Here is a 17487-nt window from a genome sequence, read left to right as displayed (position 1 = left end):
CCCGCTTCCGCCGCCGCACCGACCCAATCGCCCCGACGTCGAACGCCGCATCGCCGAATAGTTTCCCCCAACGCGCCGCTTGAATCGCTCCGACAGCGCAACCCCAGTCGCCGACCAGGTTCCGCCGCCGCACCGACTGAATCCTCCACAACAGCCATCGACGGGCCGTGCTGAAGGCAGGGTCTCCTTGGATATCCCTGTTCTCGTCGACACAAAGGAGGTCAGCGCGTTGGTTGATACGGGCGCAGATTACTCTATCCTTAGCGGACGGCTTGCTACGGCCCTGAAAAAAGTGACGACACCCTGGGACGGTCCCGACATACGCACGGCAGGCGGACATCTTGTCGCACCACTCGGCATGTGTGCGGCCCGGGTTACGGTTCGAGGCTGCACATTCGTTGCCACTTTTCTCGTTCTCCGCGAATGTTCTCGCGATGTCATCCTTGGCATCGACTTTCTTCGCGAGCACGGTGCGATCATAGACCTCCCGAACCGCTTGGTGACGTTTTCTACCGCAATGGCCACAGAAGAGCCTGCGCACCAGGGTTCTCGGTCCGCCCTGCGAGTCGCCGACGATAACGTTACGGTCCCACCACGTGCCAGCATTCTCACGAGAGTTACCTGCGACGAGCCACATAGGGGACTCCGGGTTGTCGAGCCTAATGTCTCCCTCGTACTCACTAAGGGGGTTGCGGTGGCACGGGGCCTTGGATCCTTTCATGACGGTTGTACAGAGGTCCTTGTCACCAACTTCTGCAACGAACATCGACATCTGTTCCGTGGCACAGCCATCGCTTACGTCGACCATGTTCAGGAAGTGGCCGAATGCTTTGCTTGTGCGGAGGACACACCTGGAGCTGACGCCGAAGCGGTCACCAGCGTAGACATAAATCCTGGCCTTCCACCCACTGAAAAGAGGCAACTCCAGGACCTCTTGCGGGAGTTTGGTGCGTGTTTCACGTCGTCGTCCAAAGTGCGCCAAACGTCGATAGTTAAACACCGCATTATCACGCATGAAGGAGCCCGACCAATCCATCAGCAGCCCTATCGTGTGTCCCCTCGTGAGCGAGATGCTATTCAAACACAGGTCGAAGAGATGCTCACAGACGGCGTCATCCAACCGTCAAGCAGTCCGTGGTCGTCTCCTGTCGTCCTCGTGAAAAAGAAAGACGGGACACTACGGTTCTGCGTCGACTACAGGAAGCTGAACAGTGTGACCAAGAAAGACGTGTACCCGCTCCCGCGTATCGACGACTCCCTCGACCGACTTCGTCAAGCCAAGTACTTCTCTTCGGTCGACCTCAGAAGTGGTTATTGGCAGATAGAAGTTGATGAGAGGGACCGTGAGAAAACCGCCTTCATTACACCAGACGGGCTGTATGAATTTCGCGTCCTCCCATTCGGGCTCTGCTGTGCTCCTGCCACGTTCCAAAGAATGATGGACACCGTTCTCACCGGTTTGAAGTGGCAGACCTGTCTTGTTTATCTTGACGATGTCATCATTTTTTCCGCAACGTCCATCCGCATGTGCCCATCCTGGCACATTTCGACGAAGATGCCGATACGGAGGTGCACACGGATGCGAGCAACGTCGGTCTTGGCGCCGTTCTAGTTCAGCGGCAAAACGGTGTCGACAAAGTAATTGCCTACGCCAGCCGCGCACTGTCGCGTGCTGAGTTGAACTACTCTACCACGGAAAAAGAATGTTTAGCGGTAGTCTGGGCCGCCGCCAAGTTCCGCCCATACCTCTATGGCAGACCGTTTCGTATCGTCACCAACCACCACTCGCTATGCTGGCTGAAAAATTTAAAGAACCCTTGCGGCCGCCCAGCACGTTGGGCATTACGCCTGCAGGAATTCGATTTCACCGTCACCTACAAGTCAGGCCGGAAACACACCGACGCTGATACCTTGTCACGCGCTCCCGTCGAACCTCCTCCGCAAGACACCACCGACGATGATAGCTTCCTTGGAGCGGTCAGCACATCTGAGCTCGTTTCCAGACAGCGTGCCGACGCCGAGCTCCGTCTGCTCATCGAACATCTCGAAGGTGGGTGCCCTGAAATACCACGAAACCTAGCTCGTGGACTATCGTCGTTCTGCCTGCGGAAAGGGGTGCTTTATAAAAAGAACTCTACTTCAAGTCCGACAACTTACCTGCTCGTCATACCGTCTGATCTGCGGGATGAAGTCCTCCTTGCTTGCCATGATGAACCGACTTCCGGCCACCTTGGAGTTACCCGCACCTTATCCCGAATCCGGCAGAACTATTACTGGCCCAACCTAACTTCAAGTGTCAAGCATTATGTCCGGACATGCCGGCAATGCCAGCGGCGGAAAAAACCCGCGCTCAAGCCTCCTGGACTGCTTCAGTGCATCGAGCCGCCACAAATACCATTCGACAAAGTCGGCATGGACCTTCTGGGGCCATTTCCTCTCTCGTCGTCCGGCCACAAGTGGATCGTAGTCGCCACAGACTACTTGACCCGCTACGCTGAAACGAAGGCCCTGGCGCGAGGTACTGCCGCCGAAGTTGCCCACTTCTTTATGCACGACATCGTGCTTCGACACGACGCCCCATCGGCCATCATTACTGACCGAGGCAAGGCGTTTACAGCCCGACTCCTACGTGACATCTTAGCGCTTAGCCATACTGCTCATCGACCAACAACAGCTTATCATCCCCAAACCAATGGTCTAACGGAACGGCTCAACAAAACATTGGCGGACATGATCTCGATGTACGTCGACGTTGAACACAAAACCTGGGATGAGGTCTTGCCGTACGTCACCTTCGCATATAATACCGTGAAGCAGGAAACCACCCAGTTCACCCCGTTCCGTCTCGTGTATGGCAGAGAGGTCCGCATGATGCTAGACGCCATGCTGCCGTACGGCGACGCAGAGCTTCCCCCTGAAGCTGGCCACTTCGTGGAGCAAGCAGAGCAGGCCCGTCAGCTGGCCCGCTTGCACATCAAGGACCAGCAATCCGCCGATGCCCGACACTATAACCTTCGGCACAGGGACGTGCACTACGAGCCGGGCGACCACGTGTGGGTGTGGACACCAGTGCGCCACAAGGGATTGTGCGAAAAGCTTTTAAATAGGTATTTTGGCTCGTACAGAGTCCTGCGCCGCCTGAACAGCGTCAACTACGAGGTTGTCCCCCATGGAACTGTGGTCGCCGGCCCTCAGCGTCAACGGCCTGAAATCGTGCATGTAGTGCGCTTAAAGCCGTATTTTTCGCGTGACTGAGCGCTGTGTTCACGCTGTTTCGTACCTTTTCCCCTTACCCCACGTGTGAACTTGACTCTCCCTGCATGTCATCTAGCGCGCACTGTATAGTTCACCTCACCCCCAGTCTTTTTTTTTTTTTTGTTCCTCCTCCCCTCACTGTACATACCCCATTCCACATCGAGACGATGTTTGCTTTCGCGGGGGGGAATAATGCCACGCGCCTAACGCGCCGCGCGGCCTCCGCGCTGAGTCGAAGACGACGACGAAGCGGCGGTGGACTCTCGTGGCGCGCGGTTCTGTTCTGTGCCGTGGAAGCTGGCTCCATAATTAAAAGAAGGCTCCCGGTCTTGGGTTCTTTCTGACGTCTACCTTCACGGCTCCTCTGGTCGTGACAATATGTCTTTTAAAATGCCAGCTATTTGTGGATCATTCCTGGCGTATCCGTCATAATCATCGGCGTTGTTGAGGCCTGTTAAGTGATCAGAGCTATAGTCAGGCTTCCGCCCTCTCAACAGGTAGTAGTAACAAGGAAATAAGCTGTCCTCTAGCGCACACCCTTTCACACAAGGGTGCGACAGGGGATAGCGTACTCCCTCCTATATAAGCGTGTTCGTGTTTGGAGTGGATGGGCCATGGCGCCACCAAGAGTTTGTGGGCGTCCGAGCGTTCTCCCTGCTAGCAGATCACGTGACCTTTCAACGTTCCTGATTATAGTCTACGAGCGGCCAAGATCGCTGCGTAGATGAAGATGGTTTGGATTGGTTTATTGGGGGTTAACGTCCCAAAGCGACTAAGGCTATGAGAGACGCCGTAGTGGAGGGCTCCGGAAATTTCGACCACCTGGGGTTCTTTAACGTGCACTGACATCGCACAGTACACGGGTCTCTAGAATTTCTCCTCCAAAGAAATTCTAGCCGCCGCGGCCGGGATCGAACCTGCGTCTTTCGGGTCAGCAGCCGAGCACCATAACCACTGAGCCACCGCGGCGGCCCAGATGAAAGAAGACGAGGAAGAGTTAGAACAGGCGAAATGTTCCGTGGGTCGCGACTGTCGCCAGGATTACGCCACACATGCGACAGCTGAGCTGGTCAGATGGATTAATGAGCTAATCGTGGAGCAATTTTCGGACACTGCGCCTTCAGGGCACCCGATTTCCATTTCGCACTTATGTTTCCAAACAGTGGCCTTACGAAGAAAGAAATGTTGCGATCGACCGTTGGATATTAGAAGTTACTGGAAATCTCAATGACTGCGCAGAACGAGATCTCCAGTAACTTCCCGTATCCGCCGCGGTGGCTGAGTGGTTAGGGCGCTCGGCTACTGAGCCGGAGTACACGGGTTCGAACCCGGCAGCGGCATTCACGTTTCGATGGCAGCGAAACGTACAGGCGCCCGTGTGCTGCGCGATGTCAGTGCACATTGTTAGTGCATGTCAGTGATCCACAGGTGGTCAAAATTATTCCGGAGACCTCCACTACGCGTACTTCTTTCTCTCTTTCTTCTTTCACTCCCACCTTCCTCCCTTCCCTTACGGCGCGGTTCGGTTGTCCACCGAGATATATGAGAGGGTTACTGTGCCATTTCCTTTCCTCAAAAACCGTTTTTTTTTCGTACGTCGTCACGATTGGAATCACTAGAAACACTACTAGTGGCACTATCATTCGGTGTGAATGTATGGTAAAAATTGCCTGTGACAGAACTGTGGTCCTTTCCGTTCACGAAGGGCAAACCGCCTTTTCTCCTGCTTCTGAATGAGGTTTTTGTGTGGTTCACTGGTTCTGTCTGGATTGTCGTCGTCTGTACAGCTGTGCAAAGTGCAAAGGAACCTTGGAATAACATTAGCGTGGTTGGTTTTTTGAGCTTTAAAGCTTGTCACGTGACAACGCACTCACGCGTTGCTATGTTAGTCCCCTTGCACCGCTTAGGCCCGTTAGGCCCGCATGCACAAAACGAGTTACCAGCGTTGTCTTGCTCACCTTCCGTCGGTTTTATGGGTTTATGTTGGTTTTATGAGTTTATAGGGGTCTACCAAAACCACTCAGGCTATGAGGGACGCCACAGTGAATGGTTCCAGAAATTTCGACCATCTGGGGTTCTTTAACGTGCACTGACATCGCACAGTACACTGCTGTCTAGCACTTCTCCTCCAAAGAAATTCAAGCCGCCGCGGCCGGGATCGAACTCGCGTCTTTCGGGTCAGCCGCCGAGCACCATAGCCACTGAGCCACCGCGGCGGCAGTAACATTTTTTATATTTATAGCTTACATGCCACGTCCGTGACTAATAAACAAGGTATCTGATGCTACCAGCCACTGTACTCGTTGCGTGTCCTGACGTACGTTACACGTATGTCCTATCTGCTGCTTATTTTTTTTTTTCAGCCTTATATTCGTGCTAAAGTGTTTCATAATCTTTCCTTTGCCATATGGACCAACAGTGAGCAATGATGCCGGCGTACCATACGCATGTCATCTAGGTTGTACATGTAACAAAAATAACTACATGTTAAAACTCAACACAAATTAACATTTCACTGCGTAAGCAGTATACGTACCAATAGGTGAAAATGCCGGTGTGTGTCTCTGCATGTACGCCGAGTGAAGCCTCTGGCGGTTGCAGCGCAAACTGGTTTTGAGGAAACGAAAATGCGCAGTAACTGTCTGACATATCGGTGGAAATTTCATCCGTGCAGTGAGGGTAGGGAGGAAGTTGGGAGCTAAAGCGGAAAGAGAGAGAGGTGCCACAGTGGAGGGTTTGCGCGAGAACCGCCCCCAGACGAGATGAGAGAGGAAAAATATGCATTTTCAGAGGTCGAAAGGCGGGCGCAGCGATGACCTCAAGCGAGCGGCGAGTGCGGAGAGAAGGCAAGCGGCGCCGAAGGCGAGCGCGCGTCACCGGCTGATCTAGCATGGCGCGCCTAGTGACGGGAAATTAGAGTAATGCAACAAATATAAAAGATTAAAAGATAACTAGTGAGCCACAAAGTAAGGCATAAGATCACTAGCGATCACCATAAAAGCCAGCCAAGTTAAAGCGAAATTAGTGCAACATTCTGGTAATGAAATGCGGCAAAAGGGAAAGGCATCAAGTAGAAAAGCATCATCCTAAAATCGCAGTCTCCTTAAGCTGTTCATTGCATCTGATTCTATAAGTGTCCATTATTTTTTCTTTCCAGACCCAGCTCTTAAAATGAGCCAGACATAAAGTAAAATACATTGCGGGGCTAGTTACGGGCGCTGGCTCCGACTATAGCTGGAGTCAGCACCCGTCCTGTCATTTCTATCTGTGTATTCGTCTGAAAAGTTAGCGCTGTTTAAATTTGAAGAAAAGAAAATACAGTAAAATAACCTTCAGCAATCGTTAAGGTAGACTGAATAAACGAATAAGATATGTGACAGAGGTTCAGCTACTGGTGACTGTGCGGAGAAGAAATCGGAACAAGTACTGAGCCAGTAAGCAGCGCTCAAGTGTGGTCATGTACGAGGCGATGACACTTAGCCCGTGCCCACAATCCCTGTCGCAAGAAATCTGGATAGCGCTCCTGGCACTAAATCGCGACAGCAGGTTGCACCTGCTTTTGTTTCTTAAATTTTAGTCAAATGTTTAGGGGAACCCCCCAAGGTGGAGTAAAGTTGTAATAAGGGAGTAATTACTCATTGGCATCCACCCAAGCGCAGCCATACGGCTACAAAGGAAAGCTATACAGCTTTCTCAGAAACTTCGTACTAAAAGAAAAATTCGTCCTGGTCCGGGGTTCGAACCCGGGACCACCGCTTCACCGGAGCAGTCGCTCTACCAACTGAGCTAACCGGGACGGCAAGCTTATGGTAGGGCGAGAGCGAATTGATCAATAACTCAAAGTGGGAACAGTGTTGGTCAAATGTTTAGGGGAATCCTGCACGGGGAATCCTTACGTAATTTTACGTAAGCCTGCATAAGATACTTATCGCACTTTTTTTTTGCTCCTAGTTCCCTCAGCGAAGAACGATTAGCTTTTAACTGCATATTATCTCACCTCATTTATAGTTCATGTTTATTGGTAGGAAGTACCACTGTTCAGCCGAATGCGTCTTAGCGAAACACAGCCGCTGGACTGGGCTTGAACTGAGTGCATATCTCTGCAATCTCTCAGTTTGTCAGCACTGCGGCTGATCGGCTGGCGCTTTTACCATTTAGCGTCGCACTCTCCCGACTGCCGGAGGCATGGGAGCGAGGGAACGAGCCCGCCGCGGTGGCTCAGTGGTTATGGTGCTCGGCTGCTGACCCGAAAGACGCGGGTTCGATCCCGGCCTCGGCGCCCGAATTTCGATGGAGGCGAAACTTTAGAGGCCCGTGTACTGTGCGATGTCAGCGCACGTTAAAGAACTCCAGGGGGTCGAAATCTACGGAGCCCTCCACTACGGCTCCCCTCATAGCCTGAGTCGCTTCGGGGCATTAAACGCCCATAAACTCTAAGGCACGGGAGCGAGCCAGTCACGAAATATTCCTGCATGCAACATGCTTTGACAGTTCCATCCACAACTGGCTGATGCAGCTCCGGCTCCTTGTTAACTGCGAACATATGAAACAGAGTGCAGTTTGGAAGACATATGATTAATGACAGCAGATCATGATGTAGAGAAAGAAGTAAGCCATGAGAATAAGAATTATTATGAACAAGTTATGAATTGCAGCTTACGATACCGCTCAAAAGGTTCAAAGTTTTATAACAGTCGTATCCTGCCGGTATACCCACCAACAGTACTGAAACTTCTCGGCTAGAGGAAAATACTAGACTAAGATAAAGAACACCAGAATGAGTTACGGGAAGAGAAATGAAAGGAGCACCGTGGATTAAAAACATATTCCAGTTAATAATCATCAGCTTAACTACATCAACTGCAGGACGAAGGCCTCTCTCTACTGACCTCCTATTAAGCCAGCCCTGTGCCAGCAGCTCTAATCTCATCCGCATTACATGCCCTGCCCAAGCACAGTTGTTTTTCTAGATTTCGACTTGGATTTCATTGAACCACAATTGTTCCCTGACCCACTCCGCCCGCTTCCGATCTCTTAACGTTACACCTATAGTTTTCCTTTCCATTGCCGCCGCGGTGGCTCAGTGGCTATGGTGCTCGGCTGCTGGCCCAAAAGACGCGGGTTCGATCCCGGCCGCGGCGGCTGGAATTTCTTTGGAGGAGAAATTCTAGAGGCCCGTGTACTGTGCGACGTCAGTGCACGTTAAAGAACCCCAGGTGGTCGAAATTTTCGGAGCCCTTCACTACGGCGTCTCTCATAGCCTTAGTCGCTTTGGGACGTTAAACCCCACAAAACCAAACCAAACAAAACCAAACTTTCCATACCCAGGTGCATTGCCCTGAACTTAAGTTCACCCTTTTGGTCAGCCTCCACGTTTGTCACCCTTAGGGCAGTACCGGTATTGCACAGCTGTTATATAATTTCCTCATTAGGGATATTGTTAAGCTGTTAATCATCGCGTAAGAGTGCCTGCAAAATGCACTGCGCCCCATTCTTTTATTTCCCCTAGTTCGTGGCATCTCCGGTCACCGTCTGCACTGAGTAAGTGTATATTCCCCAACCAGTTTCCGCACTTCGCTGCTTATCGTAAACTGTTGTCTCCTTCCGAGGCTGTTGAACAATGCATTAGTTTTCTGCATATTAATCTTAAACCCACAGTTGTGTTTTCCCAGTCTAGGTCCTCGACCATGCTTTGGAATTCGTAATTGTTCCCTGTCCAGTTCCCTGAATACCTCCTGTAAGCACGCGGGGAAGAGTACCGGAGAGATCAAGTCTACCTGCTTGACACCTTTCCTGATCGGTAGTTTATCAGTTTCCCCGGGAAGGAATATGGTGGCTGTCCAGCCGCTATAGATATTTTATAGTACCTTAACATAGGCCCCCTCTACAACCAGGTTACGCAATGCCTGGTTGACTGTTGAGGTCTCGACTGAGCCCAACGATTCGATTTAAAACGCGGTCTGAAATCAATAGGAGGAAATGGACGCGAACTGTCGAGCATGTAATGCTGAGGAAAGATTACCGGCAGCTCCTTAGGGTGACAGAGCAAAAACCAAGCGAAGTAGAACGCAAGACTTGAACCAGGCGGGAAGGTGAGATCATGGTGATCACAGCTGCACCCGGGCAGGGTTAATCGCAGATCAGCGGGAGCGGCCTTCAATGTTCTGCAGTGGGCCTAACCGGACTGACGCTGACGATGATGATGCAGAAGCAAGGGAGAGGGCAATGGGTATGAGGGAGGTGAAGTAACATGCAATTTCTACTGGGCTCGAAGCCGTGAAGTGATCTGTGATAAGTCAAACGACCGAGTAGATTCACCATATGATGCCCCTGTATGACGCAATCCCACTTAGAGACGGTAAAGGAAGCGAGTCATAATCCTCCAGCATCCTGACGGCCTGCATCCCTTGTCACGCAGGCGGCAACCTGTTCGCCGTGAAGATGCGCAACGCGGGTTACAAGACAATGCTGGACCCGTTCCAGCAGCACTTCGGGGCCCGCATGGGCGGACTGCTATTCCTGCCGGCACTCTGCGGTGAGGTCTTCTGGTCGGCCGCCATCCTGGCCGCCCTGGGTGAGTCTCTCTTCGAGACTACGGAGCCGTCGTAAAGCAGTGTCAGCGACTCAAGGTTTCCCGCCGAAAAAACGATTCTAACATATCGAGCTAGTATGTTCCGAGGAAGTTTCAACAGTACTTGGTGCCAGTGAGCCAAGCAGCCAACTCTTTCTTGTGAAAATCGCATCACTGGAAGTTAAGGTACTGAGGCAGAACAAGAAAACTAAATCATATTAAAGGTTCTCGTATGTGCCACTGTGTATAACGGGTTTAAAACGACGAATTATAGGGTGTGAGAAACAAAAAAAATTAAACGCAGTGTCCCCGCCCATGCCCCTAATAACGAGACTAAAAGGACAGGACAATTTGGTCATGCTCAAGGAATAGCATTTGCCGAAGAGGGCGAATGATCGGTGGCTGTGTTACGCAGTCAAACACTGCTGATGCTGCGCAAAGTTGACGGAGGGACGCCCATTGTGCCTCGTGTGCAGCCGACGGCGATCCCGTTGGGGTATTAATCCTCGCGTCCATGACCACTGAAGTATAAGTGGTGGGGGCAGGAGTTTCTCCATGAGGTCTCTTCTCTGTGGTAGCCATGTCTGTGGCGTGTCCGAGTCGGTTATAGTTGAGGGATGCAGAGGTGCTTATTCTCGATATAACCGTTCCTTGCCGCAGAAGTCTCGGCGTTTTTATGTGTGTCCTCTGTTGACAAACGCAGCAGAATGTTCTGTCGTCGCAACCGGTTTTTTTTTGTAGTATTTTGTTACCTGGCCTGTACGCTGCGAGAAACCAGTTCTGTCGTGACAACAGGGCGACTGCATAACGCTACAGAAAAATCTGCCGCTACAACGTGGCGACCAAACGCCGTGCTTTACTTAGGGCCCAATTCTCTCTTTTTTTCTATTGGGTAGTTATAATTTGGCTGCAAAATTTACAGTAAAGGTACCTGCTGCACTAACAATGTTTTTCGGGATTTTTTTTTCTGCTCGTCTGTTGTTTCTTGCATAGAAAATCGGTTTGAGCTAACATTAAAAAAATGTGTTTGTAGATTTTTTCTTTGTTTTCGCATGCTTTTGCCCGCGCGCATCCTCGTATTAAAATCTTTCGTCTCACAGCCAAACACAGACGCTGAAGGAGGCAGTTTACACTCAGATAGGACCTCCGAACAGTAAAGAGCTTCTTAACTCAAACTGCATTCAAAGTCTACGAAGCTTCTTCAAGTTTTTTTTTTTCCTAAAAAACGCACACCTCCTTAAGTCACTGCTTGTGCGTATAGGGTGTTTCACTTAAGGCTTAACACAATTTTACAGAAGAGCAAGTTCTTGTGTCCCGTCCTTTGCGCTGCTCCACCACGATGCAACAATTTTACAAAGTAGGCTTTTTGAGTCGGAAGAGCGCTTATTCGGCATAGCATTGTAAGTGGTGTAGTACATCATAATTCGGCTAAGCCATGCTAACTAGCACGCTCGTTAATTAATATTAAATATTCAAGTTCTAACTATTACTGTTAAGCTCTTTAATTATTGATAGACATGTAGGCTGTGGTAATTAATATCTATATCAGTTTTTAGAATTCCGAAAGCGTGGTTACCATCGGCGCTGTGGCCCAACAAAGTTTGGCTGCATCGCGCCAAAATACGGTACACGCACTTTCGCGAAGCTTGCCGGCAAAGCAACCTCGCCAGTACACATAATTCGTCGAAATAGTCAAAATTTGTTGGGCCGCAGCGCCGAGGGTGACCGCGTTTTCAAAATTCTAAAACCTGATATGGTATTTATTACGGTAGGCTACACGCTTCTCAATATTAAGGATCCTAATGGTTACAATTAAAGTTTATTCAGTATTAATTAACCAGCCTCTTAGTTAGCACGTCTTAGCTGTACTACACCGCCGACAATGCCATGCCGAAAAAAAGCGCCGTTCTTTTGCTTAGTTTGTAAGCATGAGAGCTTTAAAAGACCAAAAATGTGCTTCATTTTACAGAACGACTTCGTACGGCATACATGAGTCAAGACAAGTACTTAGACTGTCAAAGTCGCTTTAAAACAAGAGGAGGCAACATATATTGCGTAACTAGTCACCTAGCATATTCTTTTCGGAAACTGAAAATTTTGAAAATGTTCCTTCCACTAGACCATAATGAACGATTCAAGGGAGCGTGATTTTACTGTCGCGTGGTGGTTACAACAAGCAGGCATAAGTGGTCACTACGGCTGCGGCATTAAAGGGCAGTATATGTATTAGAAATCAACGAGCTTAAAATGGTTGAATGTGTGAAACTTGCAGGTAAAGCATGCGATGTACTTTTGGGCTAGTGTTCGAAATGATGACGTAATCGCCGATTAAAATCGCGGCGGCCTTCAAGCTTCTCCGCAGCTCACAGCGCCTAGTAGGCGGCGCCTGATGACGTCATTAAAGGTATCAGTACATTCCACCGCATAAACGCCTACTTTGAAGGAAACAACCAACGTCATCGAAGACAAAGCCGCCGAGCGCTGTTTGGCAGCACCCAACGAAGCACTGTGGGGTGTGGCTGACAGTAGCGGTAATTTGAAATCATACCTTCGGTGACGTCACACTGGACTTCACCGCACTCCTCTGGTGCTTTGAGAAGAAGCGCAAAAATCAATCGTCGATTACTCCACTATTTTAAATGCTAGTGCAAAAAAAGCTTGGCAGGCCTCACCTACAGCCTATACAGATTTGAATCCTTGAATATTGCGAAATTCTCAAAAAGTGATAGAGTTGCCCTCTAAAGTTGTTCACTGGGCGATTTTGTGTGGCAACAGTGAGGCGCGCACTTGGCGATTCACGGCACCAGACTGGTCGTGGCTTCGGGCCTCGCTCTGTTAATACGTGTCTGGAAATTTTCAGGTAAGGCGCCTCACCACTGACGCCAACAGTTCCAGACTTCGTAGAATCGGCCGCATGTGACCGCGATCCTGCGCGAACAATCTAGTCGCGTCTAGCAAACACTGACGAGATAATTCGCCGTGCAAGACGAACAGGAAGCTTTTTCGTACGCCGACAAGGGTAAATAAAGGGCGCTGCTTAAATAAATAAAAAAGGCATAGCTTCCCATTGTTGCACAACTGCCTCCAGCATGGGAAGGTGTATCAACTCGGTTCTTTCGGGTACTGAGGAGCACCGGGCATTGTTCGTGTTGAAACTGCAGTCTGACTGCATGGTTTCGCTGTTAAAAGGGGAATATATCTAGATTTCTGCAAATACAACAATAATGGCCGAAGAGCACACTGAGTAACAGTGGCCGCCTTTCCATATACAGCCAGAAACTCATGTAGTTTTCTCTCTCCAAAATGCAAAAGTCCCTCTTTCGAAGTGGAGGCGCTTCAGCGTACGTGGCGTCCGAGCGTGTGACTCGTCGGCAACGCACACAGCGTCTTCTCCGGTCATGGGTCAAGATGTCTGTTATTGCCTCATTTTTTATTAGGCCTGATTATTATTGTGTTGTATTTCGGCTGGGGTGAATAAAGGTGCTATTTATCTATCTTAAAGGGACATTGAGCTCAGCGTACAATTATTGTTTTCAGGAAAAATTAATTCTCTGGCTATCTCTGGTCATGTTGGCATTTGTCTGGCAGCAAAATGCGCGTTTATCAGCGATAAAATTGGATTTCTAGATTTTTCCCGCCAGTGTATTCAATCTCCTGAGGGGAAAATGTAGCCTCAGGGATTAGCGGCAAGGTGGCGCCTCTCGCATATTAACCGCGAACTCGACCGCTAGTGCCGACACGTGCATTTCATTTCTTTATGTTCTTTTCTAACACATCAAAGCTTCGTATTTATTGAGTGGTCCCTTTGTAGTTCGAATGGGGTATACCCTATCTTTACATGGCACCTTCTATTTGTCCTCAGCGTGCCTTTAACGCGACCACTCATATTGGAAATAACCGTGATCGATCCGATGGTCGCGAGTATTACCACTTATGTGTTCTATAGATTAGAGCGTATGCGAGGTAAAACTCAATCTAGAACGAACAGTTCTACGTATGAGTAATGTAGCGTCACCGAGCTTTTTGTAGGTTGTTATGTGGTGCACGGTTGTCAACAGAGGTGGCAGCTGACCAAGCGTTTAGATTGAAAAATGAATTATAAAAAGTACTGCTTGTTTTTCGAGAACGCACACTGATATTTAGAGCTCTAGTGCTCATAAAGAGGTACGCCTGGAACCCATTATGATCGCGGACAAGTACGCACATAGACTAAAAAAAGACATCACGAGGGCTAACATGCAACTTCTTAAATGATATTGATGTAAGTACATTTGCACCTTCTTCAAGGTGTCATCGACTGAAATGGCGATTTACAGGCGTGCTTTCTTTACATGTCTAGGATATGGACAGTGTGCTGACACAGAATGTCCCTGCTTTCATAATCATGCAGTTCTACTTCAGTTATCCTCCTTTGGGACAACCTTGAACGTTAAAGCAGCAAGCGCACACACGCACTATCTGTCCTTAATTAAGGCTGCGCTTTGGGCATATTGGTACTGATTCATTGTTAAATAGCGCGGGAAGACTGGTCAGACGAAAGAAGCTTTGTGGCATACCGAAAACTTCAGCGCTTGTGTTGCGTTTGTTATTTCGTATGTCCCGTCTTCCCACGCTGCTCTACAATGGCCGTTCCTCCTTACTGTCCTCTTTTTCGTGGCTGCTCCAGATAGGTCGTGAAGTGTTGCCTGTTATATCCTCCTGAGGAATGGGCGCTCGTGCAGGCGCCACCGTGGAGGTGATCGTGGACCTCGAACGGAGGGACTCTGTGATCGCGTCGGCGTGCATCGCCCTATTCTACACGTTCACCGGCGGCCTCTACTCGGTCGCCTACACGGACGTCGTGCAGCTGGTGGCCATCTTCTTCGGACTGGTAAGCGGCCCGCCCTCTCTGACGGAAGCCCAGCTCCGAACGCGGCACCCGTTCGCGACGAAACAGCCTCCCGGAAAGGCTTCTTCCGGACTTCGAGTCCCTTTGCTCGTGAAGGTTGGAGGTAGGCTTTCCAAACGGCTGTTAAAACCGGTCGTCAAACCGCGATGAAAATATTAAATAGAAAAGAGAGTACTCTCTGGTGAACAAATTTATTACACATTGTACTGAAAACGCCTTCGTTGGAGCTGTTCCCAGTCGGCAAAGTCCAAGTAGAAGGAGGTTGCAAGGAACTCCGCGCCTTTTCGACCTTAAGGTCAAGTTGCTGCCAGAATAATTTGTTTCTGAGCTATTTGGTGCATAGCAAAAAAAAAAAAAAACGTAACTGCCAACACGGAAATAACACACAGAGCAGAGCACACGGCACGGGGCCTCTCTGTTCGTTTTCTTGTTGGCGTTTTCCCTATCGCTTAACGTCAGAGGTGGATATAAGTATGAGATGAGAGTCTCCTCCAAGCCTCGGGAAAACCACATTACCGCCCCCTCCCCCCCCCCCCCAACCCCTTTTTTATATGAAAAACTCGACACATGTTAGGCACTTGTCTTGCCTCAGCTTGTATGCACTACCTGCGCACTTTGATTTTCCGCTTTTTAACTAAGCCCAGGTACAATAATCTACTTACTAGTTCGACTCATATGGAAGGTCCAATAAAGCTCAGGTGCTACGGTGTCAGTCTTAGCTGATGCAAGTCACAGGAGCTTTGTCCGTCATGAGCAGGGCTAGTTTAATCTCGCAGTGCTGCATCCAGCATAAAATACTGTCAGTTGGGAATTCCAGGTGGATCTTTTCTTTCATGCAACTGGAAATGCTGTTCCTGCAATTGCTTCGAAAACAAATGAGTTTCCAAAAGTTAATTACCGGCAGGATCTAGCCGTTATCTGATAACCCTGCACCTGAGACTGACCTGTACTCTTATCAGCTAATTGATAAAACTGGAGTTTGAGTACAAAAATGGCATTCAAAAGCCCGTTCAGCAGGCTCAGAGACGGAAACGATGGCAGCCTTGTTTTCCTTTCCTTGTACCTGAGTCTTACTACGCCCGCCTTTTTTTTCTGTGCTGCCGGGTCCAATAAACTTGTACTGGGAACCAAACGATCCCATTTGATGCCGAGGGAAAATAATTTAATTCTCAGTACACTGCGGTGTCAGTTCACTATAGCAGCTGAGGATTGCAGTTCCTCAACTGTATTTGAGGTTCTCAGTTGGAGATTGAACGTGGAATATTAGGAACTGCTTCCATTTTAACGTTTTTATTGCACTTATTTGTTAAAATGTATCGCGATTACTTATATGATTGTACTCCCCTCCCCCCCCCCCCCCCCCCCCCCCAGGTAATACCCTCTTATGGAGGGCCTTTAGGGGTAACTTGAATAAATACATGGATAAATGCTGTTCTCACTCGAGTTCTTGATGGCCGCTGCTGCGAAGAAGTAACATAAAAGTGAATGGACTTAAACTGATTCAATTCTAAATAACACTTTCACAGACAGATAAAGCGATAAAGTGCTGTATTGCCATTGATTTCTGCCAATTAAATCCGAATGCAACAAACATTGTTTAGTGCTACGAGGCGGCGGTGGTCGATGCTACGCGTCCGCCCTTCAGAGTTCGCGTCCTCGTACCTGAAGAGCATCTGCCGTTACAGTGGCTGTGCCTTCCGTTCGCCATGTTCCACGGGGCGGTGGGCGTCGTCTCGTACCCCACCAACGACTTCATCGGCACCGTCGAGTGGAAGGACTTCGGCATCTACTGGGACGCCATGCTGCTGCTCATGATGGGAGGCATACCCTGGCAGGTCAGTATACGCATACACACACGCAGTAAACTACGAGTATACACTAGAGCGCTATACTTTGCATGCTGTTATCTGTGGCTTCTTCTTGTCTCTCGCACACTTCCCAACGGCTTTCAGGTCAGGCGATTGTTTCTTGCCTATGTGTACCTGTCTGACAGCATGCGAGCTCACTGTCGAAACTGAGTTCCGTCAAGGAACATTTGTACCTTTTGGACATGTAAATCCAACCAGGAGAGATAAATGGGGCTATTTGTGCAGCCTCGTGTACAAACGCAGCAACAGTTCCCAGTCTTCTGCGTAGAGGGCGCTAGGCGTGCTAACGTCGCCGCTGTCGACGTTTTTCGCGCTTTGTGGAGATAGCAGCTTGAGCGTCGGATTGCGCAAGCGTCATTTAATGTGTTTAACCGAATCGCTGGAGAGTGCACCTTAAGTAGTGCCCCACGAGCGGGGTTCATAATGTGCGAGAACAGACTTAAAACGAAATTCTAGAAGACCTTGCAAGCATTTCTATCAGTCTTTCGGGTAACTTCTAGTTACTTCGGAGCAATAGCGCAAACAGGACAAGGGACAAAAGAACGAGTAGAACGAGACACACACATTGTGCCGTTCTCTGACTTGCTCCATTCTGCCGAGCACTGCCCCACAAGCCCATTGTGAGCTTGGGCAGGCTCGTATTTGTACTGTGTAATTTTTCAAATAAATAATTTATTATTATTATTATTATAGCGCTGTGTGTGTCTACTCGTTCTTTTGTCCCTTGTCCTGTTTGCGCTATTGCTCCGAAGTATGAACCAACAAGCCCGAATTTCAACGTTCTAGTTACTGTCGTTACTTCCCACAACCATAATTTATCATGCGTTGTGCGCCTGCTTACAGTTCTCCAAACTCGAACATTGCGGTCATTTCGTTTCTGCTAGCGCACCATTCTGGTAACTAAC

The 17487-nt window shown here is 49.3% G+C and overlaps 1 protein-coding gene across 1 annotated transcript in view; it reads left to right on the top strand.

Annotated features, from left to right (window-relative positions):
- Window positions 1-17487, top strand: part of LOC149370121 (high-affinity choline transporter 1-like) — a 41581-nt gene that overhangs the window by 11200 nt on the left and 12894 nt on the right. The window contains exons 3-5 of the mRNA XM_089576930.1: window positions 9674-9829; window positions 14548-14696; window positions 16400-16549. Of these exons, the coding sequence (XP_089433056.1) occupies window positions 9674-9829; window positions 14548-14696; window positions 16400-16549 (455 nt within the window). The remainder of the gene's footprint in view (window positions 1-9673; window positions 9830-14547; window positions 14697-16399; window positions 16550-17487) is intronic.

This window comes from Amblyomma mixtum, chromosome 1, assembly GCF_055824585.1.
Source record: "Amblyomma mixtum isolate Tamu chromosome 1, ASM5582458v1, whole genome shotgun sequence".
NCBI lineage: Eukaryota > Metazoa > Arthropoda > Arachnida > Ixodida > Ixodidae > Amblyomma > Amblyomma mixtum.
The sequence above is the reverse complement of the archived record's forward strand: the minus strand, read 5'-3'. Positions and strand labels throughout refer to the sequence as shown.